This window comes from Triticum urartu, chromosome 3 (genome assembly GCF_003073215.2).
Source record: "Triticum urartu cultivar G1812 chromosome 3, Tu2.1, whole genome shotgun sequence".
NCBI classification, from domain to species: Eukaryota; Viridiplantae; Streptophyta; class Magnoliopsida; order Poales; family Poaceae; genus Triticum; species Triticum urartu.
Genome location: NC_053024.1, coordinates 437,942,172 through 437,968,545, shown reverse-complemented (window position 1 = coordinate 437,968,545; position 26,374 = coordinate 437,942,172). Strand labels below are relative to the sequence as shown.

At 42.6% G+C, this 26,374-nt stretch overlaps 1 protein-coding gene across 1 annotated transcript; it reads left to right on the top strand.

Moving 5' to 3' along the window:
- The first annotated feature begins 3,015 nt into the window (after positions 1-3,015).
- On the top strand, positions 3,016-8,569 carry LOC125544241 (zinc finger protein ZPR1-like). Its single transcript, XM_048707857.1, has 16 exons — positions 3,016-3,340; positions 3,435-3,479; positions 3,570-3,610; positions 3,695-3,776; positions 4,926-4,970; positions 5,059-5,115; positions 5,219-5,278; positions 5,363-5,490; positions 5,812-6,079; positions 6,161-6,227; positions 6,421-6,491; positions 6,598-6,687; positions 7,031-7,139; positions 7,585-7,676; positions 7,989-8,094; positions 8,325-8,569. Exons 1-16 carry the CDS (start codon positions 3,221-3,223, stop codon positions 8,426-8,428), a joined length of 1,485 nt encoding a protein of 494 aa, XP_048563814.1. The 5' UTR covers positions 3,016-3,220; the 3' UTR covers positions 8,429-8,569.
- Positions 8,570-26,374: the final 17,805 nt, after the last annotated feature.

Genomic DNA, 26,374 nt, shown 5'->3' with positions numbered 1-26,374 from the left:
GGCACCCCATAGACACACAAGTTGATTTCTTAGCCGTGTGCGGTGCCCTCCTCCATAGTTTTCCACCTCGGTCATATTGTCGTAGTGCTTAGGCGAAACCCCGCGTTAGTAACTTCATCATCATCGTCAACACGCCGTCGTGCTGAGGAAACTCTCCCTCGGCCTTAGCTAGATCTAGAGTTCGAGGGACGTCACCGAGCTGAACGTGTGCAGATCGCGGAGGTGCCGTGCGTTCAGTACTTGATCAGTTGGATCGCGAAGACGTTCGACTACATCAACCGCGTTACTCAACGCTTCCGCTTTTGGTCTACGAGGGTACGTAGACACACTATCCCCTCTCGTTGCTATGCATCTTCTAGATAGATCTTGCATGTTTGTAGGAATTTTTTTTGAAATACTGTGTTCCCCAACAAACAAATCCGAGCCAGGTCTATGCGTAGATGTTAAATGCACGAGTAGAACACAAAGAGTTGTGGGTGATAATAGTCATACTGGAGGAAATATGCCCTAGAGGCAATAATAAATTTGTTATCTATATTTCCTTATATCATGATACATGTTTATTATTCATGCTAGAATTGTATTAACCGTAAACTTAGTACATGTGTGAATACATAGATAAACAAAGTGTCACTAGTTTGCCTCTACTTGACTAGCTCGTTGAATCAATGATGGTTATGTTTCCTAACCATAGACATGAGTTGTCATTTGATTAACGGGATCACATCATTATAGAGCCTACGGGTTCGAGAACTATATAGACATGACCGAGACTCATCTCCGAGTCTCATATTGGTGATCAAATGACAACTCATTCTCTGAGGGGAAGGAAGGAGGAAGGGGAGAGAAGGAAGGAGGGGGGCTCCGCCCCCACCCCTTGTCCAATTTGGACTGGGGGGCGCGCGCCACCTCCGGGACGGCCCTCTCTCCTCTAAGGCCCATGGTGGCCCATTAACTTCCGGGGGGGGGGGTCGGTAACCCTCCGGCACTTCGATTTTATCCGAAACCATCCAAAACACTTCCGGTGTCTGAATAACATGGTCCAGTATATCAATCTTTATGTCTCAACCATTTCGAGACTCCTCGTCATGTCCGTGATCTCATCCGGGACTCCGAACTACCTTCGGTATATCAAATCACATAAGTCATAATACAAATCGTCGTCGAACGTTAAGCGTGCGGACCCTACGGGTTCGACAACTATGTAGACATGACCGAGACACATCTCCGATCAATAACCAATAGCGGAACCTGGATGTTCATATTGGTTCCTACATATTCTACGAAGATCTTTATCGGTCAAACCGCATAACAACATACGTTGTTCCCTTTGTCATCGGTATGTTACTTGCCCGAGATTCGATCGCCGGTATCATCATACCTAGTTCAATCTCGTTACCGGCAAGTCTCTTTACTCGTTCCGTAATGCATCATCCCGCAACTAACTCATTAGTCACATTTCTTGCAAGGCTTATAGTGATGTGCATTACCGAGAGTGCCCAGAGATACCTATCCGACAATCGGAGTGACAAATCCTAATCTCGATCTGTGCCAACTCAACAAACACCATCGAAGACACCTGTAGAGCATCTTTATAATCACTCAGTTACGTTGTGCCGTTTGATAGCACACAAGGTGTTCCTCACGTATTCGGGAGTTGCATAATCTCATAGTCATAGGAACATGTATAAGTCATGAAGAAAGCAATAGCAATAAACTAAACGATCATAGTGCTAAGCTAACAGATGGATCTAGTCCATCACATCATTTTTTAATGATGTGATCCCGTTCATCAAATGACAACACATGTGTATGGCTAGGAAACCTAACCATCTTTGATTAACGAGCTAGTCAAGTAGAGGCATACTAGGGACACTCTGTTTGTCTATGTATTCACACATGTACTAAGTTTCCGGTTAATACAATTCTAGCATGAATGATAAACATTTATCATGATATAAGGAAATATAAATAAAAAATTTACTATTGTCTCTAGGGCATATTTCCTTCATTCATCCCACATGATACCTTGTTAATTTGTGGACAAAGTTTCATCTACACTAATTCCGATCATATACCAAACAAGGAATGCGAGTAAGAATCTACTTCTCATGTCTAATCATTTCATAAACCCTTTTGTGCAAAGTCCGATTCTCCTGTCCAAGTGGTTACCAAACAGGATAAAAAGACAAGGCAGCGAACAATAATTTAGCATCAGTTTGCCAAATCATATGTGAGTTAGCTGACAATAAAGATTTCATTGTTGTTTTGTTTTTCATTGGTCATTGAATATTTTAATACAATTTGTATTTTAATTTTCTAGAAGGTAAAACATTCACAGAGGCTAGGAATTTTTCTTATATGCATCATGGAAGAAACACACAAACTAAACATCCAAAAAACTAATCAATTTTACAACGGTATGATGAAAAAGCATGCGCCTTAGTATTTTTTTAAACACAATACATATGCAGATGCTTATACATACGCACATACACTCATCCATGTAAAAGCACACACGCACACCCTCTCCTTACGAGCATTTTCGAGATACTGAGCCCGCACATTATTTTGAAATTGACAAAGTCGTTACAGACGCGACCAAAACGTTTTCTTTTACTGAACACACGTCACCAAAGACATGAAATAAATCTAGTAAAATGCGAGCATTGGTATTAAGTCTAGAAAACCTGGACTGGAAATACTATTCTCCAAGGTTGTTTCGCGGCGTGAGCTTCTACTTCCTCCATTTCTAAATATAAGTCTTTTTAGATATTTTAAATGGAATATGAATGTATGTAGACATATTTTAGAGTGTAGATTCACTTATTTTGCTTCGTATTTAATTATTTGGTGGAATCTTTATAAAGACTTATAAGTAGTAGTATTTGGAACGGAGAGAGTAGTTGCTAATGACATGACAATTGTTGCCGAAAAAAAAATGACATGACAATTGTGCTGGTTTTGGCTTCGCTTTTTACTCCTCCAGCTTTGGCCCGTGCCTAGCAACCCGCCAGCGTCCACTTCTTTCGAGAGACTACTAGGTTGCTCTCCTTTCTCCCGTTCTTTTCTCCTACAGAGGTCCCGCCGCACTTCTTTGCCCTCCCACCGCGAGCACCAGCGCCAGCCAAACCAAGCAGTGCGAGGAGAAGAAACCGCGAGAGTCTTCTGGAGACCACTCCTTCGCGAGAAGCCCAACCCGCACCGATATCCCGTGACCATGGCCAACTCCGGCGACGAGGGGCGCGTTGTGACGGACCTCCGCTCCGCTGCGGAGTCGGCGGGCGGCGACGAGGCGCTTCACGAAATCGAGTCTCTCTGCATGCGCTGCGGCGAGAATGTAAGCGCCTTGACCTTGCCTGTGATACCGCTCCTAATTCCCCCTTCCCTTTGGTTTCGTCGCGAGTTCTGAGACGTACTTTCCTTCTGGTCAGGGCACCACGAGGTTGCTGCTGACTACGATCCCCAACTTCCGGGAGGTGAGCTTCTTCGCGCTCTGTGCTCGTTGCGAAAGTGGATTGTTCTGATTGGAGAATGGGGGTAAATCTGCTGCGTTTGTGAATCTGCAGGTTGTTCTGATGGCTTTCGAGTGCCCGCACTGTAATGAAGGGTAATGCAATGCTCGGCTATAATTTACGGGGTACTTCTGCACATGCAAGTGCAGTATCTTAAGTTTTGTGTGCTTTTGAATTAGGAACAACGAGGTCCAGTTTGCTGGACAGCTCCAGCCCAAGGGATGTTGCTACCGCTTGGAGGTCCCTCAAGGGCAGAACGAGGTCTGTTTCTGTAGGGGCGCCTATAACTCGATTCAACCAACCCTTACTGTGTTAGCTGTTCCACTCCACACCATACTTTTGGAACCTATTTAGATTAGTGACACGATATTTTTTTACCAATTCCTGTCGGATATACTAGTTGTTATGACCTCAAATTTGTTCCAGTAGATATTGTATCCACAGACAGAAAGGGGAAGTACATTTGAAATGTAATTGCAGTGCCAACATGAGCTTTATACCCTCTTGTGATCGACTGATCATGTTACTGTCAGTTTAGTTGTATACCCCAACTATTGCAAAGAGTGGATTGATCTGTTCTTGTCTCTTTATTCGTCTGTTCAATCTCACCTTGCTAACACAACACACACTATTCAAATCCAAAGAGAACTCTATCCTGTATTACCTTTCGCAGTTGTTTCACTTGATAGGATATATTTATGACAAATGAAATATGAACTGACACATGCATGTAAATTAATTGCAAGCTACCGGCTCGTAAGATTCAGCCTTTGGGTTATACCCAAACAAAGCTTGCAAGTCAGATGAAGTATGATCACAGTGTTTTTGCATTTTTATTAGAAAAAATGGTCCTTACCGTCCATGCGCTGCTGTAATAAAATCAGAAATCAACCATGGACCAACTTATTTTTAGTTTGTATAAATACACTGGTAAACTTCCAACTTCTCTATGGTGACTTCTAATGATAGAACTGTTGCATTTATAAAGTCACAACTTTACTTAGAGGTGTTTCGTGTTAGATTTCTTCTTTGCTTTACTGCAACTTGTTCTCTCATACCTGTTAATTTGTATTGCAGTTTATGCAAGTTTACATTGTTACTATATAACTGTGGTTACTTTATGATTCACTAGTATTGGTGTTTATCTTGCCCCTTCTTTTGCTTGTGATGTGTGGTTCCACTATTGATGTGATTCCTCTTACAATTACTAATTACTAAATCTTTTTTGCATGTTTCGCTTGTGCTGTGTAGTTTCGTTATTGCATTTTTAGTTGTGACATTATTTCAGCTTTAAATTCATACGCATGTTACTTTCTATCTGTCTTTTTTGTACATTTGATCTCCAGTAATCAGTAAATAAAGCATTCTAGTCGATGTTCATAGTGTGATTAACAAGCGGTATTGGCACAGATACTGAACCGTCAGGTCGTGAAATCTGATTCGGCAACTATCAAGGTATTGATATTGATCTCCTTGTTAATGCATTTATGCTAATTAAATACGTACGATGCATTGCTTCTGTTATAATTTACACTTCGTACAGATTCCGGAACTGGACTTTGAGATTCCTCCTGAAGCTCAACGTGGAACACTTTCAACAGTATGCTTCTCTGAATTTTGTATACAAATTCCGAAGAAATGGTTCCTTTAGAATTCATTTTTATTTATTGCTAGTTTGTTAAATATTTCGGATCATAAATTAGGTGGAAGGGACAATTATGCGAGCTGTGGAGGAGTTGCAGGCACTTCAAGATGAAAGAAAGGTGAACCTGTGAGCTTGTATGCTTAGTTATTTAATTTCAGTTGAGTCACCTAGTGATATGCTTATCATCTTCTTGGAACTGCAGAAAGTGGATCCTCAAAAAGCTGAAGCTATTGATCAATTTTTAGTAAAATTGAGATCTCTCGGATCTGGAGAAGCGGCGTTTACCTTTGTTCTGGATGATCCTGCTGGAAACAGCTTCATTGAGAACCTGTAAGATTATTTGTAGACTTCAGATTGTTTGAGATTGGAATTCAGATTTATGACTTATTTTGATATGGAAATGAAATACTTGGTTCTACCTTTTATGCACACTTTTACCATTTTTGCACTCTTTTTGTTATATTATAATTATATAATGTAGTTCTAATCATGGAACTGAGAAACATGGTTCTACTTTGCACCATTTTTGCAACCTGTAGTCAATTGAGTGACCTTATGTTGCACATAGTTTATATATGTGTTTGTTAGCTCTGTTCATGCTTAAAGTACTTATAACTTGATATATATTGATTAATCCACATAAATCCACAGGCATGCTCCTTCATCAGATCCTTTGTTATCTGCGAGTTTCTATGAAAGGACATCTGATCAACAAGCAGCACTTGGTTTTCTTGTTGATCCACCAACCGGAGAATCCGGAGAGCCTTCGCAGAATGCTTCGACAGTTGAGGCAAATTGTGGTGGGTTGCCAAAGGTACCCCATGGTTCAGTTGGAGCTGTTGCAGGTCGTCGTGCTATTGCTCAGGGAAACCCTGATGAAATTGCTGCAACGCTGTGCAGGTATACAGCACCAGAAGAGGTATGTCTGTTGAGTTGCCTGGCAATGATGACGTTATTAAGAATTTAGTTAATTTGCGCCTTACAAAATTCAGTTGTACAGGTTGATACTTTGCCATCAACATGTGGAGCCTGTGGAGCTGCATGTGTGACTCGTTTCTTTGCTACTAGTATCCTTTTCACCGAACATGAACTATTTTTTGTGAAATTTATTGATTATATGTGGTGTTTATGTTACACTTGTTTATTTGCTTGATCAATCTCCGAAATAGATCGTATATAGTGTTGTGTGACCAATCTCGCTATCTGGAGGAGGTAGATAATCTGTATTTGATGTATCATGTGATCCTTGACCTTTGGTAGAAATCCCATATTTCCGTGAGGTAATTGTTATGGCAGCTTCATGTGACCTGTGTGGTTATCGCAACTCAGAGGTCAGTTTCAGTGTCATGTCCCTTTTTGTTCATATAGAAACTGGCTGTCACTGGTTCTTAGTAACACATCTGAACTCAACTAAGGCTTTTCTTTTTGCTCAATTAGTTGAAGCCTGGCGGTGAAATTCCAGCTAAAGGAAAGAAAATTACGTTACATCTGCAAACCGTGAAAGATCTTTCTCGTGATGTCATAAAGGTCAGAAAATTACTCTTTTGTTGTAGTATTACTTTATCTGTCACATGCAGCCATGCAGGTTTTTAAGCTGTATAATACTTGTGCATAAGATTGTCCATCTTCTTTTCTTGTATCGGCGGCCCTTGAACTATTTTCTGGTTCAGGGTGTGAAAAGTTAACTTGGTTCTTCTATAGTTAAGAAACTTGATGTGTCTTTTAGCTAAATTTTCTGTCATACTAGCAAGGCTGACTGCTGATTTTGATATTTTAAAGAATCTTCAAGCTTGTGTTACCGTTTGGTGTATTCGGATCAACATCTGATATGTAAGTTACTTGATTCTGAGTTACCCTTTGATCTCGTCAGTCAGATTCTGCCGCTGTGAAAGTACCTGAACTTGAGTTGGAGCTGTCAATGGGTACATTGGGTGGTATTGTCACGACAGTTGAAGGTTTAATTGTGAAAATATGTGAGGGTAAGTTCGCAACACTACGCTTTCAACAGTTCATGGGGACAAAATGGACTGTATGATAAGTTCAAGTCACAAAATGTGCTGGCCAACAGCAATTTTTCTAACTACAGTGGATTTCTTAATGTTATGAGATGGAAGTGTCTTGAAGCCACTCTGTATAGTCGATGTTTCTCTCATAATATGTGTATACCCTCTCATGGTTTTGTCAACAGTTCCCTAATCCCCAGTATCATCATTGAAACATGCGTTTCTCATGTATCTCAGTTCCCGCTGTTAAGCATCTAACTGCTCTTTACAGGAAGTCCTTTTTTAAGCAAAGTTTGTGGAAACTTCTTTATTCAACATAGCTTATGCAACTTATATCGATATGAAATACACCTGAATAGATGCAGATGCAATTGTTAATTCTTCTCAAACTCAAATGATAAGTTTCATTTTGGGGCTACAGCTCTGGAGCGGGTTCATGGATTCCAATTGGGTGATAGCACAAATGAATGGAAGAAAAAGAAATGGGATGATTTCCAGCAAAGATTATCAAAGGTACTAGTTTCTTTTTCGTGGAATGTTCTATTTATTCCACCAGGGGCTGCTTCACCTGCAATCTGGAGAAGATTACGGCTGTGCTTTTCCTTCCATAACATCTCAGTTCCCAAGTGTCTTGGGTTTCTTCCTTCATAACATGAAGCAAATTTTTTATTTTCCTAACCTTGGTTCATGCTAAACTTGATTGGAGATCTAGTTAGAAAAATGCTGACTACTTTCGGTGGAAGGGCGTGATTGGGCTAATCAATTGTGAATTAATATGTTGTATAGTAACTATTTCAATAACATTTACACAACGTATAATTTCAGCTCCTGAGTTTACAAGAGCCTTGGACCTTAATTATTGACGATGCGTTAGCGGCTTCGTTTGTCGCTCCATCCACAGATTTGATAGAAGATGACAGCCAGCTACTCAGTAAGTTATCCTAATCAATGAATTGTACGCAGCATCATGCATCATTCGAACCAATGAAGGGACATCCACGCATTGCATTTCGAATCTGAATGCATCTGTGGAAGTTTTGTCAATTACCCATGAAGCACGTGCATGTAGTTCTGTGGAGGCATACTAATTAACTGGAAAAGAATCCACATAATTAACTGCAATTGTGATTTACTCAATGTATTTATCACTATGAATGGCAGTTGAGGACTATGAGAGGAGTTGGGAGCAGAATGAGGAGCTTGGCTTGAATGACATGGACACTTCCTCTGCAGACATTGCTTACAATACAACCAGCACCGAATAAGTTCTGATATTTTTGTGCTCAGTGTTGTAACCTGTAATATTATGGATTTAAAACTTACACTAGTAGTATTTTGAGAAAATTCGATTAATTTCCTGTTGTCTCGCTTCTTGCAGTAAGAATGGGCGGTTTTGAAATGGCAAATAGTGTTTTCAGTTCCCATCTTAAAAATTCGAATTTTGACTTTGGAAGATGCTCAGCAGCAACAATTAATGTTATCGAAAAAGGCTTTCACACCGCTTTATATATAAAGCAATGATCAACAACATCCAGTATAAACACATGCCCTCGCAACACACGCACACACATCCTATGTAGGATACACAGGTGCTGAGCGTAGCAACACCATCTCTAGAACTACAAGAGCAGTTGGGGCTACAGTCGTGAACACGCCACCGCGAAGAAGTGAATCTACACATGACAAACCGTGGGCTCCAAGGCGCCGAGCAGCCGGGGGTTACAGTTGTGAACATGCCACCGCGAAGAAGTGAATCTACATATGACGAATCGTGGGCTCCAAGGCGGCGCCTTCAGGAAGGATACAATATCGGAGCGCCGCCATCGTTCGATACGAGGATCAGTTTTTTCTGGAGGAACACGACGGGCAATGAGAGTTGTGACGACGCCTTTAAGAAGGGAACGAGCTTCGCTGTCGCCGGCTCATTCGAAGATAGAACAGGTATTCACCCCGGCCACACTCACCGTCACCGAACGCCACACCTTTGGCTACCACGCCGCTCATACGGCCGTGGCAACCGAGCAGCACCGAGCCACGGACTCTTCCCATGAGCACCGCGGAACCACCACCAGGGCCGTCGTCCCGCATGCAAGACCTAGACACCATCTCACCCAAGCCTCGTCACTACCCCAACCAAAGATACGAGCGGAAAGTACTCGCCTTTCGCACCCCTGGGTGGCCCCCAGTGTTGAGACCTAAAAGGCCAGTCAAAACTGGCCTCCATCGACCCGTCCTGCGACACCAGGTACGAGACGAGCTCGGTCCTGCCACCGGGCGCGAGACGGGCATGGTCCTGCCACCGGGCGCGAGACGAGCTCGGTCTTGCTACCAGGTGTGAGACTAGTGATGAACCGCAGCTGGGGAAGAGCCAACCCTTCGACGAAGATAGCGGCCGAACGAAGAGGTGAGGGGTCGAAGGTCGAAACGTGCCGCCTACAGACGAGCCCACGTCGAAACTCTAGCTGCAGCCGACACGTCGAGCTATCGTGATGTCGGCGCGGCGAATGGAAGTCGCCACTCCCAAAGGGCCGAGCCATCTTGCCGCTGTTGGGGAACGTGGCATGCAATTTAAAAAAATTTCCTACGCTCACGCAAGATCTATCTAGGAGATGCATAGCAACAAGAGGGGGAGAGTGTGTCCACATACCTCGTAGACCGAAAGCGGAAACGTTTAACAACGCGGTTGATATAGTCGAAATTCTTCTCTGCACACGTTCAGCTCGATGACGTCCCTCGAACTCTTGATCTAGTAAAGTGTCGAGGGAGAGTTCCGTCAGCACGACGGCGTGGTGACGATTAGGTGAAGTGATCTGCGCAGGGCTTCGCCTAAGCACTATGAAGATATGATCGGAGGCGTAAACTGTGGAGGGGGCGCCGCACACGACTAACAATTGCTAGTGTGTGTTCTAGCGGTGCCCCTCTTCATATATATAGGTTGGAGGGGAGGAGAGGCAGCCAAGGGGGCGCCCAAGTAGGAGGAATCCTACTTGGGGTCCGCCCAATTCAGCCTCCCCCTTTCCTATTCCTATTCAGAGTAGGAAGGGAAGAGGGGGAAGGGGAAATCCTATTCCCTTTTCCCTTTCCCCCTTCCCCTTTCCTACTCCAATTTGGCCAGCCCGTATGGGGAGGGGGGGCACACCAGCCCCTTAGGGGCTGGTATGTCTCTCTCTTGGCCCATTAGGCCCATATAGTTTGCCGGGGGTTGTCCGGAACCCCTTCCGGTGACCCGATATGTACCCGGTACCCCCGGAACACTTTTAGTGTCCGAATACTATCGTCCTATATATGAATCTCTACTTCTCGACCATTTCGAGACTTCTCGTCATGTCCATGATCTCATCCGGGACTCTGAACAACATTCAGTCACCAAATCACATCAAATCGTCATCGAACGTTAAGCGTGCGGACCCTACGGGTTCGAGAACTATGTAGACATGACCGAGACACCTCTTTGGTCAATAACCAAGAGCGAAACCTAGATGCTCATATTGGATCCCACATATTCTATGAAGATCTTTATCGGTCGTGCTGTAATGACAACATACGTTATTCCCTTTGTCATCGGTATGTTACTTGCGCGAGATTCGATCGTCGGTATCTTCATACCTAGTTCAATCCCATTACCGGCAAGTCTCTTTACTCGTTCCGTAATACATCATCCCGCAACTAACTCATTAGTCACTTTGCTTGCAAGGCTTCTTATGATGTGTATTACCGAGAGGGCCCAGAGATACCTCTTCGATACTCGGAGTGACAAATCCTAATCTCGATCTATGCCAACCCAAAAAACACCTTCGTAGATACCTGTAGAGCATCTTTATAATTACCCAGTTACATTGTGACGTTTGATAGCACACAAGGTATTCCTCCGGTATCTCGGAGTTGCATAATCCCATAGTCGAAGGAATATCCATTTGACATGAAGAAATCAGTAGCAATAAAACTGAACGATCAACATGCTAAGCTAACGGATGGGTCTTGTCCATCACATCATTCTCCTAATGATGTGATCCATTCATCAAATGACAACACATGTATATGGTTAGGAAACATAACCATCTTTGATTAACGAGCTAGTCTAGTAGAGGCTTAATAGGGACATGGTGGTTTGTCTATGTATCCACAGATGTATCAAGTTTCCGGTTAATACAATTCTAGTATGAATAATAAACATTTTGAAGGAAATATGCCCTAGAGGCAATAATAAAGTTGTTATTTATATTTCCTTATATCATGATAAATGTTTATTATTCGTGCTAGAATTGTATTAACCGAAAACTTGATACATGTGTGGATACATAGACAAAACACAGTGTCCCTAGTATGCCTCTACTAGACTAGCTCGTTAATTGAAGATGGTTAAGTTTCCTAACCATAGACATGTGTTGTCATTTGATAAATGGGATCACATCATTAGGAGAATGATGTGATGGACAAGACCCATTCGTTAACTTAGCATAATGATCGTTAAGTTTTATTGCTATTGCTTTCTTCATGACTTATACATATTACTTTGACTATGAGATTATGCAACTCCCGAATACCGGAGAAATACCTTGTGTGCTATCAAACGTCAGAACGTAACTGGGTGATTATAAAGATACTCTACATGTATCTCCGAAGGTGTTTGTTGGGTTGGCATAGATCGAGATTAGAATTTGTCACTCCGAGTATCGGAGAGGTATCTCTAGGCCCTCTCGGTAATGCACATCATAATAAACCTTGCAAGAAATGTGACTAATGAGTTAGTTACGGGATGATGCATTACAGAACGAGTAAAGAGACTTGCTGGTAACGAGATTGAACTAGGTATGAAGATACCGACGATCGAATCTCGGGCAAGTAACATACTGATGACAAAGGGAATAACGTATGTTGTCATTATGGTACGACCAATAAAGATCTTCGTAAAATTTGTGGGAACCAATATGAGCTCTAGGTTCCGCTATTTGTTATTGACCGGAGAGGTGTCTCGGTCATGTCTCATAGTTCTCGAACCCGTAGGGTCCGCACGCTTAACGTTCGATGACGATTTTGTATTATATGAGTTATGTGATTTGGTGACCGACTACTGTTCGGAGTCCCGGATGAGGTCACGGACATGACGAGGAGTCTCGAAATGGTTGAGAGGTAAATATTCATATATTGGACGATGATATTCAGACACCGGAAGTGTTCCGGTGGTACTGGGTGCATATCGGGTCACCGGAAGGGGTTCCGGGCATCCCCCCGACAACTACATGGGCCTTAATGGGCCAAGAGGGGGACAGACCAGCCCCTAAGGGGCTGGTGCGCCCCTCCCATATGGGCTGGCCAAATTGGAGTAGAAAAGGGGAATGAGGAAAGGAAAAAGGGAATATGATTCCCCCTTCCCCCTCTTCCCTTCCTACTCCGAATAGGAATAGGAAAGGGGGGAGGCCGAATTGGGAGGACCCCAAGTAGGATTCCTCCTACTTGGGGCGTCCCCTTGGCTGCCTCTCCTCCCCTCCAACCTATATATATGAAGGGGGGCCGCTAGAATACACACCAACAATTGTTAGCCGTGTGCGGCGCCGCCCTCCACAGTTTACACCTCCAGTCATATCTTCGTAGTGCTTAGGTGAAGCCCTGCACGGATCACTTCACCATCACCGTCACCATGCTGTCATGCTGACGGAACTCTCCCTCGACACTTTTCTGGATCAAGAGTTCAAGGGACGTCATCGAGCTGAACGTGTGCAGAATTCGGAGGTGCCGTACATTCGGTGCTTGATCGGTCGGAACGAGAAGAAGTTCAACTACATCAACTGCGTTGTCAAATGCTTCCGCTTTCGGTCTACAAGGGTACATGGACACACTCTCCCCCTCTCGTTTCTATGCATCTCCTAGATAGATCTTGCGTGATCGTCGGAAAATCTTTGAAATTGCATGCTACGTTCGCCAACAGTGGCATCCGAGCCAGGTCTATGCGTAGATGATATGTACGAGTAGAACACAAAGAGTTGTGGGCGGTGATCATCATACTGCATACCACCAATGTCTTATTTTGATTTGGCGGTATTGTTGGATGAAGCGGCCCAGACCAACCTTACATGACCACGTTCATGAGACCGGTTCCACCGACAGACATGCAACTAGTTTTGCATAAAGGCGGCTGGCCGGTGTCTGTTTCTCCAACTTTAGTTGAATCGAATTTAACTGAGGCCGGTCATTGTTGAAGGTTAAAACAACAAACTTGATAAATCACCATTGTGGTTTTGATGCGTAGGTAAGAACGGTTCTTACTAGAAGCCCGTAGCAGCCACGTAAAACTTGCAACAACAAAGTAGAGGACGTCTAACTTGTTTTTGTAGGGCACGTTGTGATGTGATGTGGTCAAGACATGATGTGATATACGTTATTGTATGAGATGATCATGTTTTGTAGAAGTTATCGACAACTGGCAGGAGCCTTATGGTTGTCGCTTTATTGTATGAAATGCAAACACTATGTAATTGCTTTACTTTATCACTATGCGTTAGCGATAGTTGTAGAAGCAATAGTTGGCGAGATGACCATGACGCTACGATGGAGATCAAGGTGTCAAGCCAGTGACGATGGAGATCATGACGGTGCTTTGGAGATGGAGATCAAAGGCACAAGATGATGATGGCCATATCATGTCACATATTTTGATTGCATGTGATGTTTATCTTTTATGCATCTTTTTTTGCTTATTACGACGGTAGCATTATAAGATGATCCCTTACTAAAATTTCAAGGTATAAGTGTTCTCCCTGAGTATGCACCGCTGCCATAGTTCGTCGTGCCGAGACACCACGTGATGATCGGGTGTGATAAGATCTACGTTCACATACAACGGGTGCAAGAAAGTTTTGCACATGCGGAATACTCGGGTTAAACTTGACGAGCCTAGCATGTACAGACATGGCCTCGGAACACTGGAGACCGAAAGGTCGAACGTGAATCATATATTAGATATGATCAACCTAGAGATGTTCACCATTGAAGACTACTCGATCTCACGTGATGATCGGACATGGTTTAGTTGATATGGATCACGTGATCATTTAGATGACTTGAGGGATGTCTATCTAAGTGGGAGTTCTTAAGTAATATGATTAATTGAACTTAATTTATCATGATCTTAGTCCTGATAGTATTTGCATATCTATGTTATAGATCAATAGCTCACGTATAGCTCCCCTGTTTTATTTTTGATATGTTCCTAGAGAAAACTAAGTTGAAAGATGATAGTAGCAATGATGCGGACTGGGTCTGTGATATGAGAATTATCCTCATTGCTGCACAGAAGAATTATGTCCTTGATGCACCACTAGGTGATAGACCTGTTGCAGGAGCAGATGCAAACGTTATGAACGTTTTACAAGCTCGGTATGATGAATACTTGATAGTTTAGTGCACCATGCTTTATGGCTTAGAACCGGGATTTAAAAAATGTTTTGAACGCCACGGAGCATATGAGATGTTCCAAGAGTTGAAATTGGTATTTCAGACTCATGCCCATGTCGAGAGGTATGAGACCTCTAACAAGTACTTTGCCTACAAGATGGAGGAGAATAGCTCAACTAGTGAGCATGTGCTCAGAATGTCTGGGTACTATAATCGCTTGAATCAAGTGGGAGTTAATCTTTCATATAAAGATAGTGATTGACAGAGTTCTCTAGTCACTATTACCAAGCTACTAGAACTTCATGATAAACTATAATATGCAAGGGATGATGAAAACGATTCCCGAGCTCTTCGCGATGCTGAAATCGGCGAAGGTAGAAATCAAGAAAAAGCATCAAGTGTTGATGGTTGACAAGACCACTAGTTTCAAGAAAAAGGGCAAAGGAAAAGAAAGGGAACTTAAAGAAGAATGACAAGCAAGTTGCCACTGCCGTGAAGAAGCCCAAAGCTATACCTAAGCCTGAAACTGAGTGCTTCTACTGCAAAGGGAATGGTCACTGGAAGCGGAACTACCCCAAATACTTGGCGGATAAGAAGGGTGTCAAAGTGAACAAAGGTATATTTGATATGCATGTTATTGATGTGTATTTTACTAGTTTTCATAGTAACCCCAGGGTATTTGATACCGGTTCAGTTGCTAAGATTAGTAACTCGAAACAGGAGTTACAGAATGAACAGAGACTAATTAAGGGCGAGGTGATGATGTGTGTTGGAAGTGACTCCAAGATTGATAAGATCACCATCTCACACTCCCTCTACCTTCGGGATTAGTGTTGGAACTAAATAAATGTTATTTGGTGTTTGAATTGAGCATGAATATGATTGGATCATGTTTATTGCAATACGGTTATTCATTTAAGTCAGAGAATAATTGTTGTTCTGTTTACATGAATAAAACCTTCTATGGTCATACACCCAATGTAAATGGTTTATTGAATCTCGATCGTAGTGATACACATATTCATAATATTGATGCCAAAAGATGCAAAGTTAATAATGATAGTGCAACATATTTGTGGCACTGTCGTTTAGGTCATATTGGTGTAAAAAGCATGAAGAAACTCCATGCAGATGGGCTTTTGAAATCATTTGATTATGAATCATTTGATACTTGCAAACCATGCCTCATGGGCAAGATGACTAAAACTCCGTTATCCGAACAATGGAGCGAGGCAATGACTTATTGGAAATAATACATACCGATGTATGTGGTCCAGTGAGTGTTGAGGCACGTGGCGGGTATCGTTATTTTCTGACCTTCACAAATGATTTGAGCAGATATGGGTATACCTACTTGATGAAACAAAAGTCTGAAACATTTGAAAAATTTCAAAGAATTTCAGAGTGAATTGGAGAATCATCGTAACAAGAAAATAAAGTTTCTACGAGCTGATCATGGAGGCAAATATTTGAGTTATGAGTTTGGCCTTCATTTAAAACAATGTGGAATATTTTTACAACTCATGCCACCTGGAACACCACAACATAATGGTGTGTCCGAACGTCGTAACCGTACTTTATTAGATATGGTGGGATCTATGATGTCTCTTACCGATTTACCACTATCGTTTTGGGGTTATGCATTAGAGACAACTGCATTCACGTTAAATAGGGCACCGTCTGAATCCATTGAGACGACACCATATGAACTATGGTTTGGCAAGAAACCAAAGCTGTCGTTTCTTAAAGTTTGGGGTTGCGATGCTTATGTGAAAAAGTTTCAAACTGATAAGCTCAAACCCAAATTGGAGAAGTGTGTCTTGATAGGATACCCAAAAGAAACTGTTGGGTACACCTTCTATCACAGATCCGAAAGGCAAGATTTTTGTTGCTAAGAATGGATCCTTTCTAGAGAAGGAGTTTCTCTCGAAAGAAGTGAATGGGAGGAAAGTAGAACTTGATGAGGTAATTGTACCTTCTCTCGAATTGGAAAGTAGCTCATCACAGAAATTAGTTCCAGTGATGCCTACACCAACTAGAGAGGAAGCTAATGATAATGATCATGAAACTTCAGATCAAGTTACTACCGAACCTCATAGGTCAACCAGAGCACGTTCCGCACCAGTGTGGTACGGTAATCCTATTCTGGAAGTCATGTTACTTGACCATGACGAACCTACGAACTATGAGGAAGCGATGATGAGCCCAGATTCCGATAAATGGCTTGAGGCCATGAAATTCAAGATATGATCCATGTATGAGAACAAAGTGTGGACTTTGGTTGACCTGCCCGATGATCGGCGAGCCATAGAGATTAAATGGATCTTTAAGAAGAAGACTAACGCTGATGGTAATGTTACTATCTATAAAGCTCGACTTGTTGCGAAAGGTTTTTGACAAGTTCAAGGAGTTGACTACGATGAGACCTTCTCATCCGTAGCGATGCTTAAGTCTATCCGAATCATGGTCTCAATTGCCGCATTTTATAGTTATGAAATCTGGCAAATGGATGTCAAAACTGCATTTCTTAATGAATTTCTCAAAGAAGAGTTGTATATGATGCAACCAGAATGTTTTTTTGATCCTAAAGGTGCTAACAAAGTGTGCAAGCTCCAGCGATCCATTTACGGACTGGTGCAAGCATCTCGGAGTTGGAATATATGCTTTGATAATGTGATCAAACCATATGGTTTTATACAGACTTTCGGAGAAGCCTGTATTTACGAGAAAGTGAGTGGGAGCTTTGTAGCATTTCTAATATTATATGTGGATGACATATTGTTGATTGGAAATGATGTAGAATTTTTGGAAAGCATACAAGGATACTTGAACAAAAGTTTTTCAATAAAAGACCTCAGTGAAGCTGCTTATATATATTAGGCATCAAGATCTATAGATAGATCAAGAAGCTTAATTGGACTTTCACAAAGCACATACTTTAATAAAGTTTTGAAGAAGTTCAAAATGGATCAGTCAAAGAAAGGGTTCTTGCCTGTTTTACAAGGTGTGAAGTTGAGTAAGACTCAAAGCCCGACCATGACAAAAGATAGAGAGAGAATGAAAGTCATTCCCTATGCCTCAGCCATAGGTTCTACTAGCACAAATGCCCGTGCGTTGCAACGGGAGAGAAAAAAACAATTTATATTCAAGTTTAGTTCGATTTTTATGTGCTAAAACACATTCACAGGTAATGCAAAATTTAGTTAAAATTAAAATTGTTCGAAAGATCCAAATTTGTCCAAGCATAAAATGCTAATCTTATAAAATATTTATTTACCTGCGTCAACATATAACGAAGTAGAGTTAGGAACATGATAAAGTTTAGTCTTTTCTCATCCGAATTGCCAGTTGACCAGAGATACTGCGCGCGCGCGAGAGAGAGAGAGAGAGAGAGAGAGAGAGAGAGAGAGAGCATACCCCTCATGGCAACTTGCAACTGCTTCTTAGTGTAAATGAACATTCACATTGAATGGAAGTGGTCTATTTGAATTTTTTCTATATGTATTTTACAAATACTATACCAAACCAATAAAATAGCACTGGGCGCTCTGCACGTTTCTTTTGAAAAACAAAGCGATCTATGTGTAAGACCGGAGGAGCCCTTTCATTTTATGATGGAAACTGCAATATATGTATTGTTTTATATCTAGGACACAGCACATGAAGAGAGATTGTTGATTTTCCTTCTATTGTCTGTCATCTATAATATATTTTTTACCCGAAAAAAAATCTATAATATTTTTTTCATTAGTATTCGTGGGATAGTTGTATTTCTACCCCTTTTTATTAATGATGATCATGGGAGTCCTAGATATTTTTGTCAACATTAAATTGCAATTCATATATATACTTTCTACTACAACACATGTACATGTATGCTGCATACATATACTCCTGAGTGTACATACATACTGCTTTTTTTCCTATAGTACAAAAATTTCTGGATTTAATGATTTTTCAAATATATTTCAGTAGAGAGTCTTCTGCTACTACTTTTGCTCTCTTATTAGGTAAAAAAAGCGATTATGTTTTTGCCTGATGGGCTACCTTCATTGCCTCTTATCTTGGGCTTAGGCCGGGCGGAATTTATTGCAATAAAAATGGACGGGCGACAAAATTAAATCCTAGCATAAACTCGTCTATATATCAATAAAAAGGTAGATTCCTTCTCTTTTTTAAACTACTTAGTCGTAGGTCGACTGGTTAGTGCTTGTGGCCTCGCTCCAAGTGGCCGCGGTTCGAGTCCTTTGTGACACAATTTTTTTATCAACACGAATTTCTTTTACATGCAATGGAAAACGAAAAGAAAAACAGGGAAGACGTACCAAAAAAGCAGAGGGACGTATGAAAAAGCAAAAATCAATTATGTGGACCAAAAAAGTGGAGAAACAATCCTCCCTTTAATATTTGGTAAAGATACGATATACCATGCTGTGTACAAGACATATTGTGTACTTTGCCATGAGTTTGGCAAGGGGGTATAACAGTGATCCAGGAGTAGATTACTGGACAACGGTCAAAATTATCCTTAGAGGACTAAGGAAACATTTCTCGGTTATGGAGGTGATAAAGAGTTCGTCATAAAGAGTTACGTCAATGCAAGATTTTACACCGATCCAGCTGACTCTGAGTCTCAATCTGGATACATATTGAAAGTGGGAGCAATTAGCTAGAGTAGCTCCATGAAGAGCATTGTAGACATAGAAATTTCTTTTACGTGCAATGGAAAACGAAAAGAAAAACAGGGAAGACGTACCAAAAAAGTAGAGGGACGTATGAAAAAGCAAAAATCAATTATGTGGACCAAAAAAGTGGAGAAACAATCCTCCCTTTAATATTGGGTAAAGATACGATATACCATGCTGTGTACCAGACATATTGTGTACTTTGCCATGAGTTTGGCAAGGGGGTATAACAGTGATCCAGGAGTAGATTACTGGACAATGGTCAAAATTATCCTTAGAGGACTAAGGAAACATTTCTCGGTTATGGAGGTGATAAATAGTTCGTCATAAAGAGTTACGTCAATGCAAGCTTTTACACCGATCCAGCTGACTCTGAGTCTCAATCTGGATACATATTGAAAGTGGGAGCAATTAGCTAGAGTAGCTCCATGAAGAGCATTGTAGACATAGAAATTTCTTTTACGTGCAATGGAAAACGAAAAGAAAAACAGGGAAGACGTACCAAAAAAGTAGAGGGACGTATGAAAAAGCAAAAATCAATTATGTGGACCAAAAAAGTGGAGAAACAATCCTCCCTTTAATATTGGGTAAAGATACGATATACCATGCTGTGTACCAGACATATTGTGTACTTTGCCATGAGTTTGGCAAGGGGGTATAACAGTGATCCAGGAGTAGATTACTGGACAATGGTCAAAATTATCCTTAGAGGACTAAGGAAACATTTCTCGGTTATGGAGGTGATAAATAGTTCGTCATAAAGAGTTACGTCAATGCAAGCTTTTACACCGATCCAGCTGACTCTGAGTCTCAATCTGGATACATATTGAAAGTGGGAGCAATTAGCTAGAGTAGCTCCATGAAGAGCATTGTAGACATAGAAATTTGCAAAATACCACTAAAAAAATTACACTTCTGTGATGATACGTGTTTGTCACAGTAGGTCACGTTTTCTGTCATGCATGTATATCCATGACGATTTTATGACAGAATCAAGATAGTCATACCTGTGTTGTCGTAGAAGTGTTCCATGACATTACCAAAATTATCATCACGGAAGTGTTCACTTTCATGACGATAAATGCCACATCATGGAAGTGCTTTCGTCAAGGGTGACCGACACGTGGCATCCACCGTAACGGCTCGTCGTTAAGCTATTGCGTCCGGTTTCGGATCTGATAACCCGCTAACAGCCACGACCAATGACGATTTTCCACGTGTAAAATTCTCATTGGTCGACGGAACCACGTGTTAGCTCCGCGTTAGCACAGTTGTCAGTCATCCAATGAGCGAGATGCGTCTATGATATGTTGACACGTGGACCGGCCCAAAAGTGGCCCATAAAGATTAAATGGGCCGGCCCAACTAAAGGCCCACCGTATTTTGCGTACCATAATGGGCCGGCCCTGCTAAAGGCTCACGAGATTTCGCTGACAATAATGGGCCGGCCCAGCTAAAGGCCCACGAGATTTCGCTGACCATAATGGGCCGACCCAACTAAAGGCCCACAAGATTTTGAGGACATTAATGGGCCGGCCCGTTAACATGCTGCCATGTTTTGGGCCAAATGACGACCCATATTTGATCCGGTCCATTAACAGCCTGCCACGTTCCGGGCCCAATAAAGGCCCATATGAGATCCGACCCATTAAAAGCCTATCACGTTCTGGGCCAAACTACGACCCAGATCAGATCCGGCCCTTTAAGAGGCTTTGGGCTAAATTATGGCCCATATCAGATTCGGCCCATCAACTGGATGCTATGCTTTTGGGCCCATTTTCTAAAGGCCCATTTAGTAATTCAGCCTGATATTAGTTTTGTCTTGTTTAACATTTCAGCATGTTAAAAGCCCGTCATGTAGTTTGGCCTAACTACGGCCCGGTTTGCATTCGGCCTGCTCACAGCCGATAATCTGATTGGGTCAAACAAGGACCGAGACAATTTTGGCTTGTTAACGTCCCGTGATGTGATTGGCGCAATCATGGGCTGGGGTCTATTTTGGCCTGCTGCCGGCACGTGAGTTGTTCGACACGTTTCAGGCCCAACCTACTTTTGAGCCTCCTAAATGCCCATTGAGTTTTCTTGCGAAAATAGGGCCGGAGATTTACTCGGCCTATTAGAGGCCCAAATCTACTAGTGGGCCAGTTTACATTTAGGCCTGTTAACGGACCGATTATGTAGTGATTTGCATGACGGCCCAATTATATATACCGTAATTTTACGGTTTGGCCGGTTTACTGCGAAGACATGATATATATACAGTAAAATAACTGCATCATCATTAATAAGAAAAAACCTAGACTACACAATAAAGAAATTACAGCATATTACATCCACTGGGCATCAAAGTTCGCCACTATGATAATAAAGCACAAGCAGACAACAGATTACATACACTGGGCATCAAAGATCGCCACTAGTACAAATAAACACGCCGACAAAATAATATACAAAACTGACAGCACTTCAATAGAGTTCAAGAAAGGTTAGCCCTGCTCGGGAGCTGCAGCGCAAGCAGCTGAGCAAGCTGATGAGATTGCGCTTGTTTGACACTTATATCCTCCTCACTCTGAAAGATAAACAAGCAAACAGATGAAAAGTTTTGCACATATAAGTATCAGTTGTTGGAAATATGCCCTAGAGGCAATAATAAAATGGTTATTATTATATTTCTTTGTTCATGATAATTGTCTATTGTTCATGCTATAATTGTGTTATCCGGAAATCGTAATACATGTGTGAATACATAGACCACAACACGTCCCTAGTGAGCCTCTAGTTGACTAGCTCATTGATCAAAAGATAGTCATGGTTTCTTGACTATGGACATTGGATGTCATTGATAATGGGATCACATCATTAGGAGAATGATGTGATGGACAAGACCCAATCCTAAGCATAGCTCAAAGATCGTGTAGTTCGTTTGCTGTAGCTTTTCTGAATGTCAAGTATCATTTCCTTAGACCATGAGATTGTGCAACTCCCGGACACCGTAGGAGTGCCTTGGGTGTGCCAAACGTCACAACGTAACTGGGTGACTATAAAGGTACATTACAGGTATCTCCGAAAGTGTCTGTTGGGTTGGCACGAATCGAGACTGGGATTTGTCACTCCGTATGACGGAGAGGTATCTCTGGGCCCACTCAGTAACGCATCATCATAATGAGCTCAATGTGATCAAGTGGTTGATCACGGGATCATGCATTACGGTACGAGTAAAGTGACTTGCCGGTAACGATACCGAACAAGGTATTGGGATACCGACGATCGAGTCTCGGGCAAGTAACGTACCGATTGACAAAGGGAATTGTATACGGATTGATTGAATCCTCGACATCGTGGTTCATCTGATGAGATCATCGAGGAGCATGTGGGAGTCAACATGGGTATCCAGATCCTGCTATTGGTTATTGACCGGAGAGTCGTCTCGGTCATGTCTGCATGTCTCCCGAACCCGCAGGGTCTACACACTTAAGGTTCGGTGACGCTAGGGTTGTTAGGAAGACTTGTATGGCTAGGGTTGTTAGGAAGACTTGTATGTGATTACGAATGTTGTTCGGAGTCCGGATGAGATCCCGGACGTCATGAGGAGTTCCGGAATGTCGGAGGTGAAAGATTTATATATGAAGAAGTTGTCATACGGTCACAAAAGGTTCGCATATCGGTATTGTACCGCCACCGGAGGTTCGGGGTCCACCGGAGGGCCACCTCTCTCGGAGGGCCTCATGGGTAGAGGAAAGGGAACAGCCCCAAGTGGGCTGGGCGCATCCCCCCTTGGGCCCATGCGCCTAGGGTTGGGGGGGAAACCCTAGAGGGGGCGCCCCCCTTGCTTGGGGGCAAGCCCCCTTGCCGCCCCCCTCTAGATCTCATCTAGAGGGGGCCGCCCCCTTCCTCCTTCCCCTATAAATAGAGGGGCAAGGGGAGGGCTGCACACCACATCAAAGGTGCACCTCCCCTCCCCAACACCTCTCCTCCTCCGTTAAGAGCTTGGCGAAGCCCTGCCGGAGTACTGCCGCTCCACCACCACGCCATCGTGCTGCTGTTGGAGCTCTCTTCCTCAACCTCTCCCTCCTCCTTGCTGGATCAAGGCGCGGGAGACATCCTCGCTCCATACGTTGTGTTGAACGCGGAGGTGCCATCCGTTCGGCGCTAGGATCTTCGGTGATTTGGATCACGACGATACGACTCCATCAACCCCGTAATTCTCGTCTTTTAACGTCTTCCGCTCGTTTTATCTACAAATCGTATTGTAGATGCATCCTCTTCTCCTTTCGTGCTAGAGACTCCATTAATTGACTCTTGGTGCTCGTAGAAAATTTTATATCTTGGTGATGCGTAGAAAATTTTAAAATTCTGCTACGTTCCCCAACAGTGGCATCATGAGCTAGGTCTATGCGTAGTTTCTATGCACGAGTAGAACACAAAGTAGTTGTGGGCGTCGATATTGTCAATTTGCTTGTCGTTACTAGTCTTATCTTGATTCGGTGACATCGTGGGATGAAGTGGCCCGGACCGACCTTACACGTACGCTTACGTGAGACTGGTTCCACCGACTGACATGCACTAGTTGCATAAGGTGGCCGGCGGGTGTCTGTCTCTCCCACTTTAGTCGGATCGGATTCGATGAACAGGGTCCTTATGAAGGGTAAATAGAAATTGGCAATTCACGTTGTGGTTTTGGCGTAGGTAAGAAACGTTCTTGCTAGAATCCTATAGCAGCCACGTAAAAACTTGCAACAACAATTAGAGGACGTCTAACTTGTTTTTGCAGCAAGTGTTTTGTGATGTGATATAGCCAAAGGATGTGATGAATGATATATGTGATGTATTAGATGATCATGTTCTTGTAATAGGAATCACGACTTGCATGTCGATGAGTATGACAACCGGCAAGAGCCATAGGAGTTGTCTTTATTTAATTATGACCTGCGTGTCAACATAAACGTCATGTAATTACTTTACTTTATTGCTAAAGCGTTAGCCATAGTAGTAGAAGTAATAGATGACGAGACAACTTCAAGAAGACACGATGATGGAGATCATGATGATGGAGATCATGGTGTCATGCCAGTGACAACGATGATCATGGAGCCCCGAAGATGGAGATCAAAAGGAGCAAATGATATTGGCCATATCATGTCACTGTTTGATTGCATGTGATGTTTATCATGTTTTACATCTTATTTGCTTAGAATGACGGTAGCTTAAATAAGATGATCCCTCGTAATAATTTCAAGAAAGTGTTCCCCCTAACTGTGCACCGTTGCGAAGGTTCGTTGTTTCGAAGCACCACGTGATGATCGGGTGTGATAGATTCTAACGTTCGAATACAACGGGTGTAAGCCAGATTTACACACGCAATACACTTAGGTTGACTTGACGAGCCTAGCATGTACAGACATGGCCTCGGAACACAGAAGACCGAAAGGTCGAGCATGCGTCATATAGAAGATACGATCAACATGAAGATGTTCACCGATGTTGACTAGTCTGTCTCACGTGATGATCGGACATGGCCTAGTTAACTCGAATCATGTTATACTTAGATGACTGGAGGGATGTCTATCTGAGTGGGAGTTCATTGAATAATTTGATTAGATGAACTTAATTATCATGAACTTAGTCTAAAATCTTTACAATATGTCTTGTAGATCAAATGGCCCACGTTGTCCTCAACTTCAACGCGTTCCTAGAGAAAACCAAGCTGAAAGACGATGGCAGCAACTATACGGACTGGGTCCGGAACTTGAGGATCATCCTCATAGATGCCAAGAAAGATTATGTTCTAGAAGCACCGCTAGGTGACACACCCGTCCCACAGAACCAAGACGTTATGAACGCTTGGCAGTCACGTGCTGATGATTACTCCCTCGTTCAGTGCGGCATGCTTTACAGCTTAGAACCGGGGCTCCAAAAGCGTTTTGAGAGACACGGAGCATATGAGATGTTCGAAGAGCTGAAAATGGATTTTCAAGCTCATGCCCGGGTCGAGAGATATGAAGTCTCCGACAAGTTCTTCAGCTGTAAGATGGAGGAAAATAGTTCTGTTAGTGAGCACATACTCAAAATGTCTGGGTTGCATAACCGCTTGACTCAGGTGGGAGTTAATCTCCCGGATGACGCGGTCATTGACAGAATCCTTCAGTCGCTTCCACCGAGCTACAAGAGCTTTGTGATGAACTTCAATATGCAGGGGATGGAAAAGACCATTCCTGAGGTATATTCAATGCTGAAATTAGTAGAGGTAGAAGTCAAAAAGGAACATCAAGTGTTGATGGTGAATAAAACCACTAAGTTCAAGAAAGGCAAGGGTAAGAAGAACTTCAAGAAGGACGGCAAGGGAGTTGCCGCGCCCGGTAAGCAAGCTGCCAGGAAGAAGCCAAAGAATGGACCCAAGCCCGAGACTGAGTGTTTTTATTGCAAGGGAAGTGGTCACTGGAAGCGGAACTGCCCCAAATACTTAGCAGACAAGAAGGCCGGCAACACGAAAGGTATATGTGATATACATGTAATTGATGTGTACCTTACCAGTACTCGTAGTAGCTCCTGGGTATTTGATACCGGTGCGGTTGCTCACATTTGTAACTCAAAGCAGGAGCTGCGGAATAAGCAGAGACTGGCGAAGGACGAGGTGATGATGCGCGTCGGGAATGGTTCCAAGGTCGATGTGATCGCCGTCGGCACGCTACCTCTACATTTACCTATGGGATTAGTTTTAAACCTCAATAATTGTTATTTAGTGCCAGCTTTGAGCATGAACATTGTATCAGGATCTCGGTTAATTCGAGATGGCTACTCATTTAAATCCGAGAATAATGGTTGTTCTATTTATATGCGAGATATGTTTTATGGTCATGCTCCGATGGTGAATGGTTTATTCTTAATGAATCTCGAGCGTAATGCTACACATATTCATAGTGTGAATACCAAAAGATGTAAGGTTGATAATGATAGTCCCACATACTTGTGGCACTGCCGCCTTGGTCACATAGGTGTCAAACGCATGAAGAAGCTCCATGCAGATGGACTTTTAGAGTCTCTTGATTACGAATCATTTGACACGTGCGAACCATGCCTCATGGGTAAAATGACCAAGACTCCGTTCTCAGGAACAATGCAGCGAGAAACCAACTT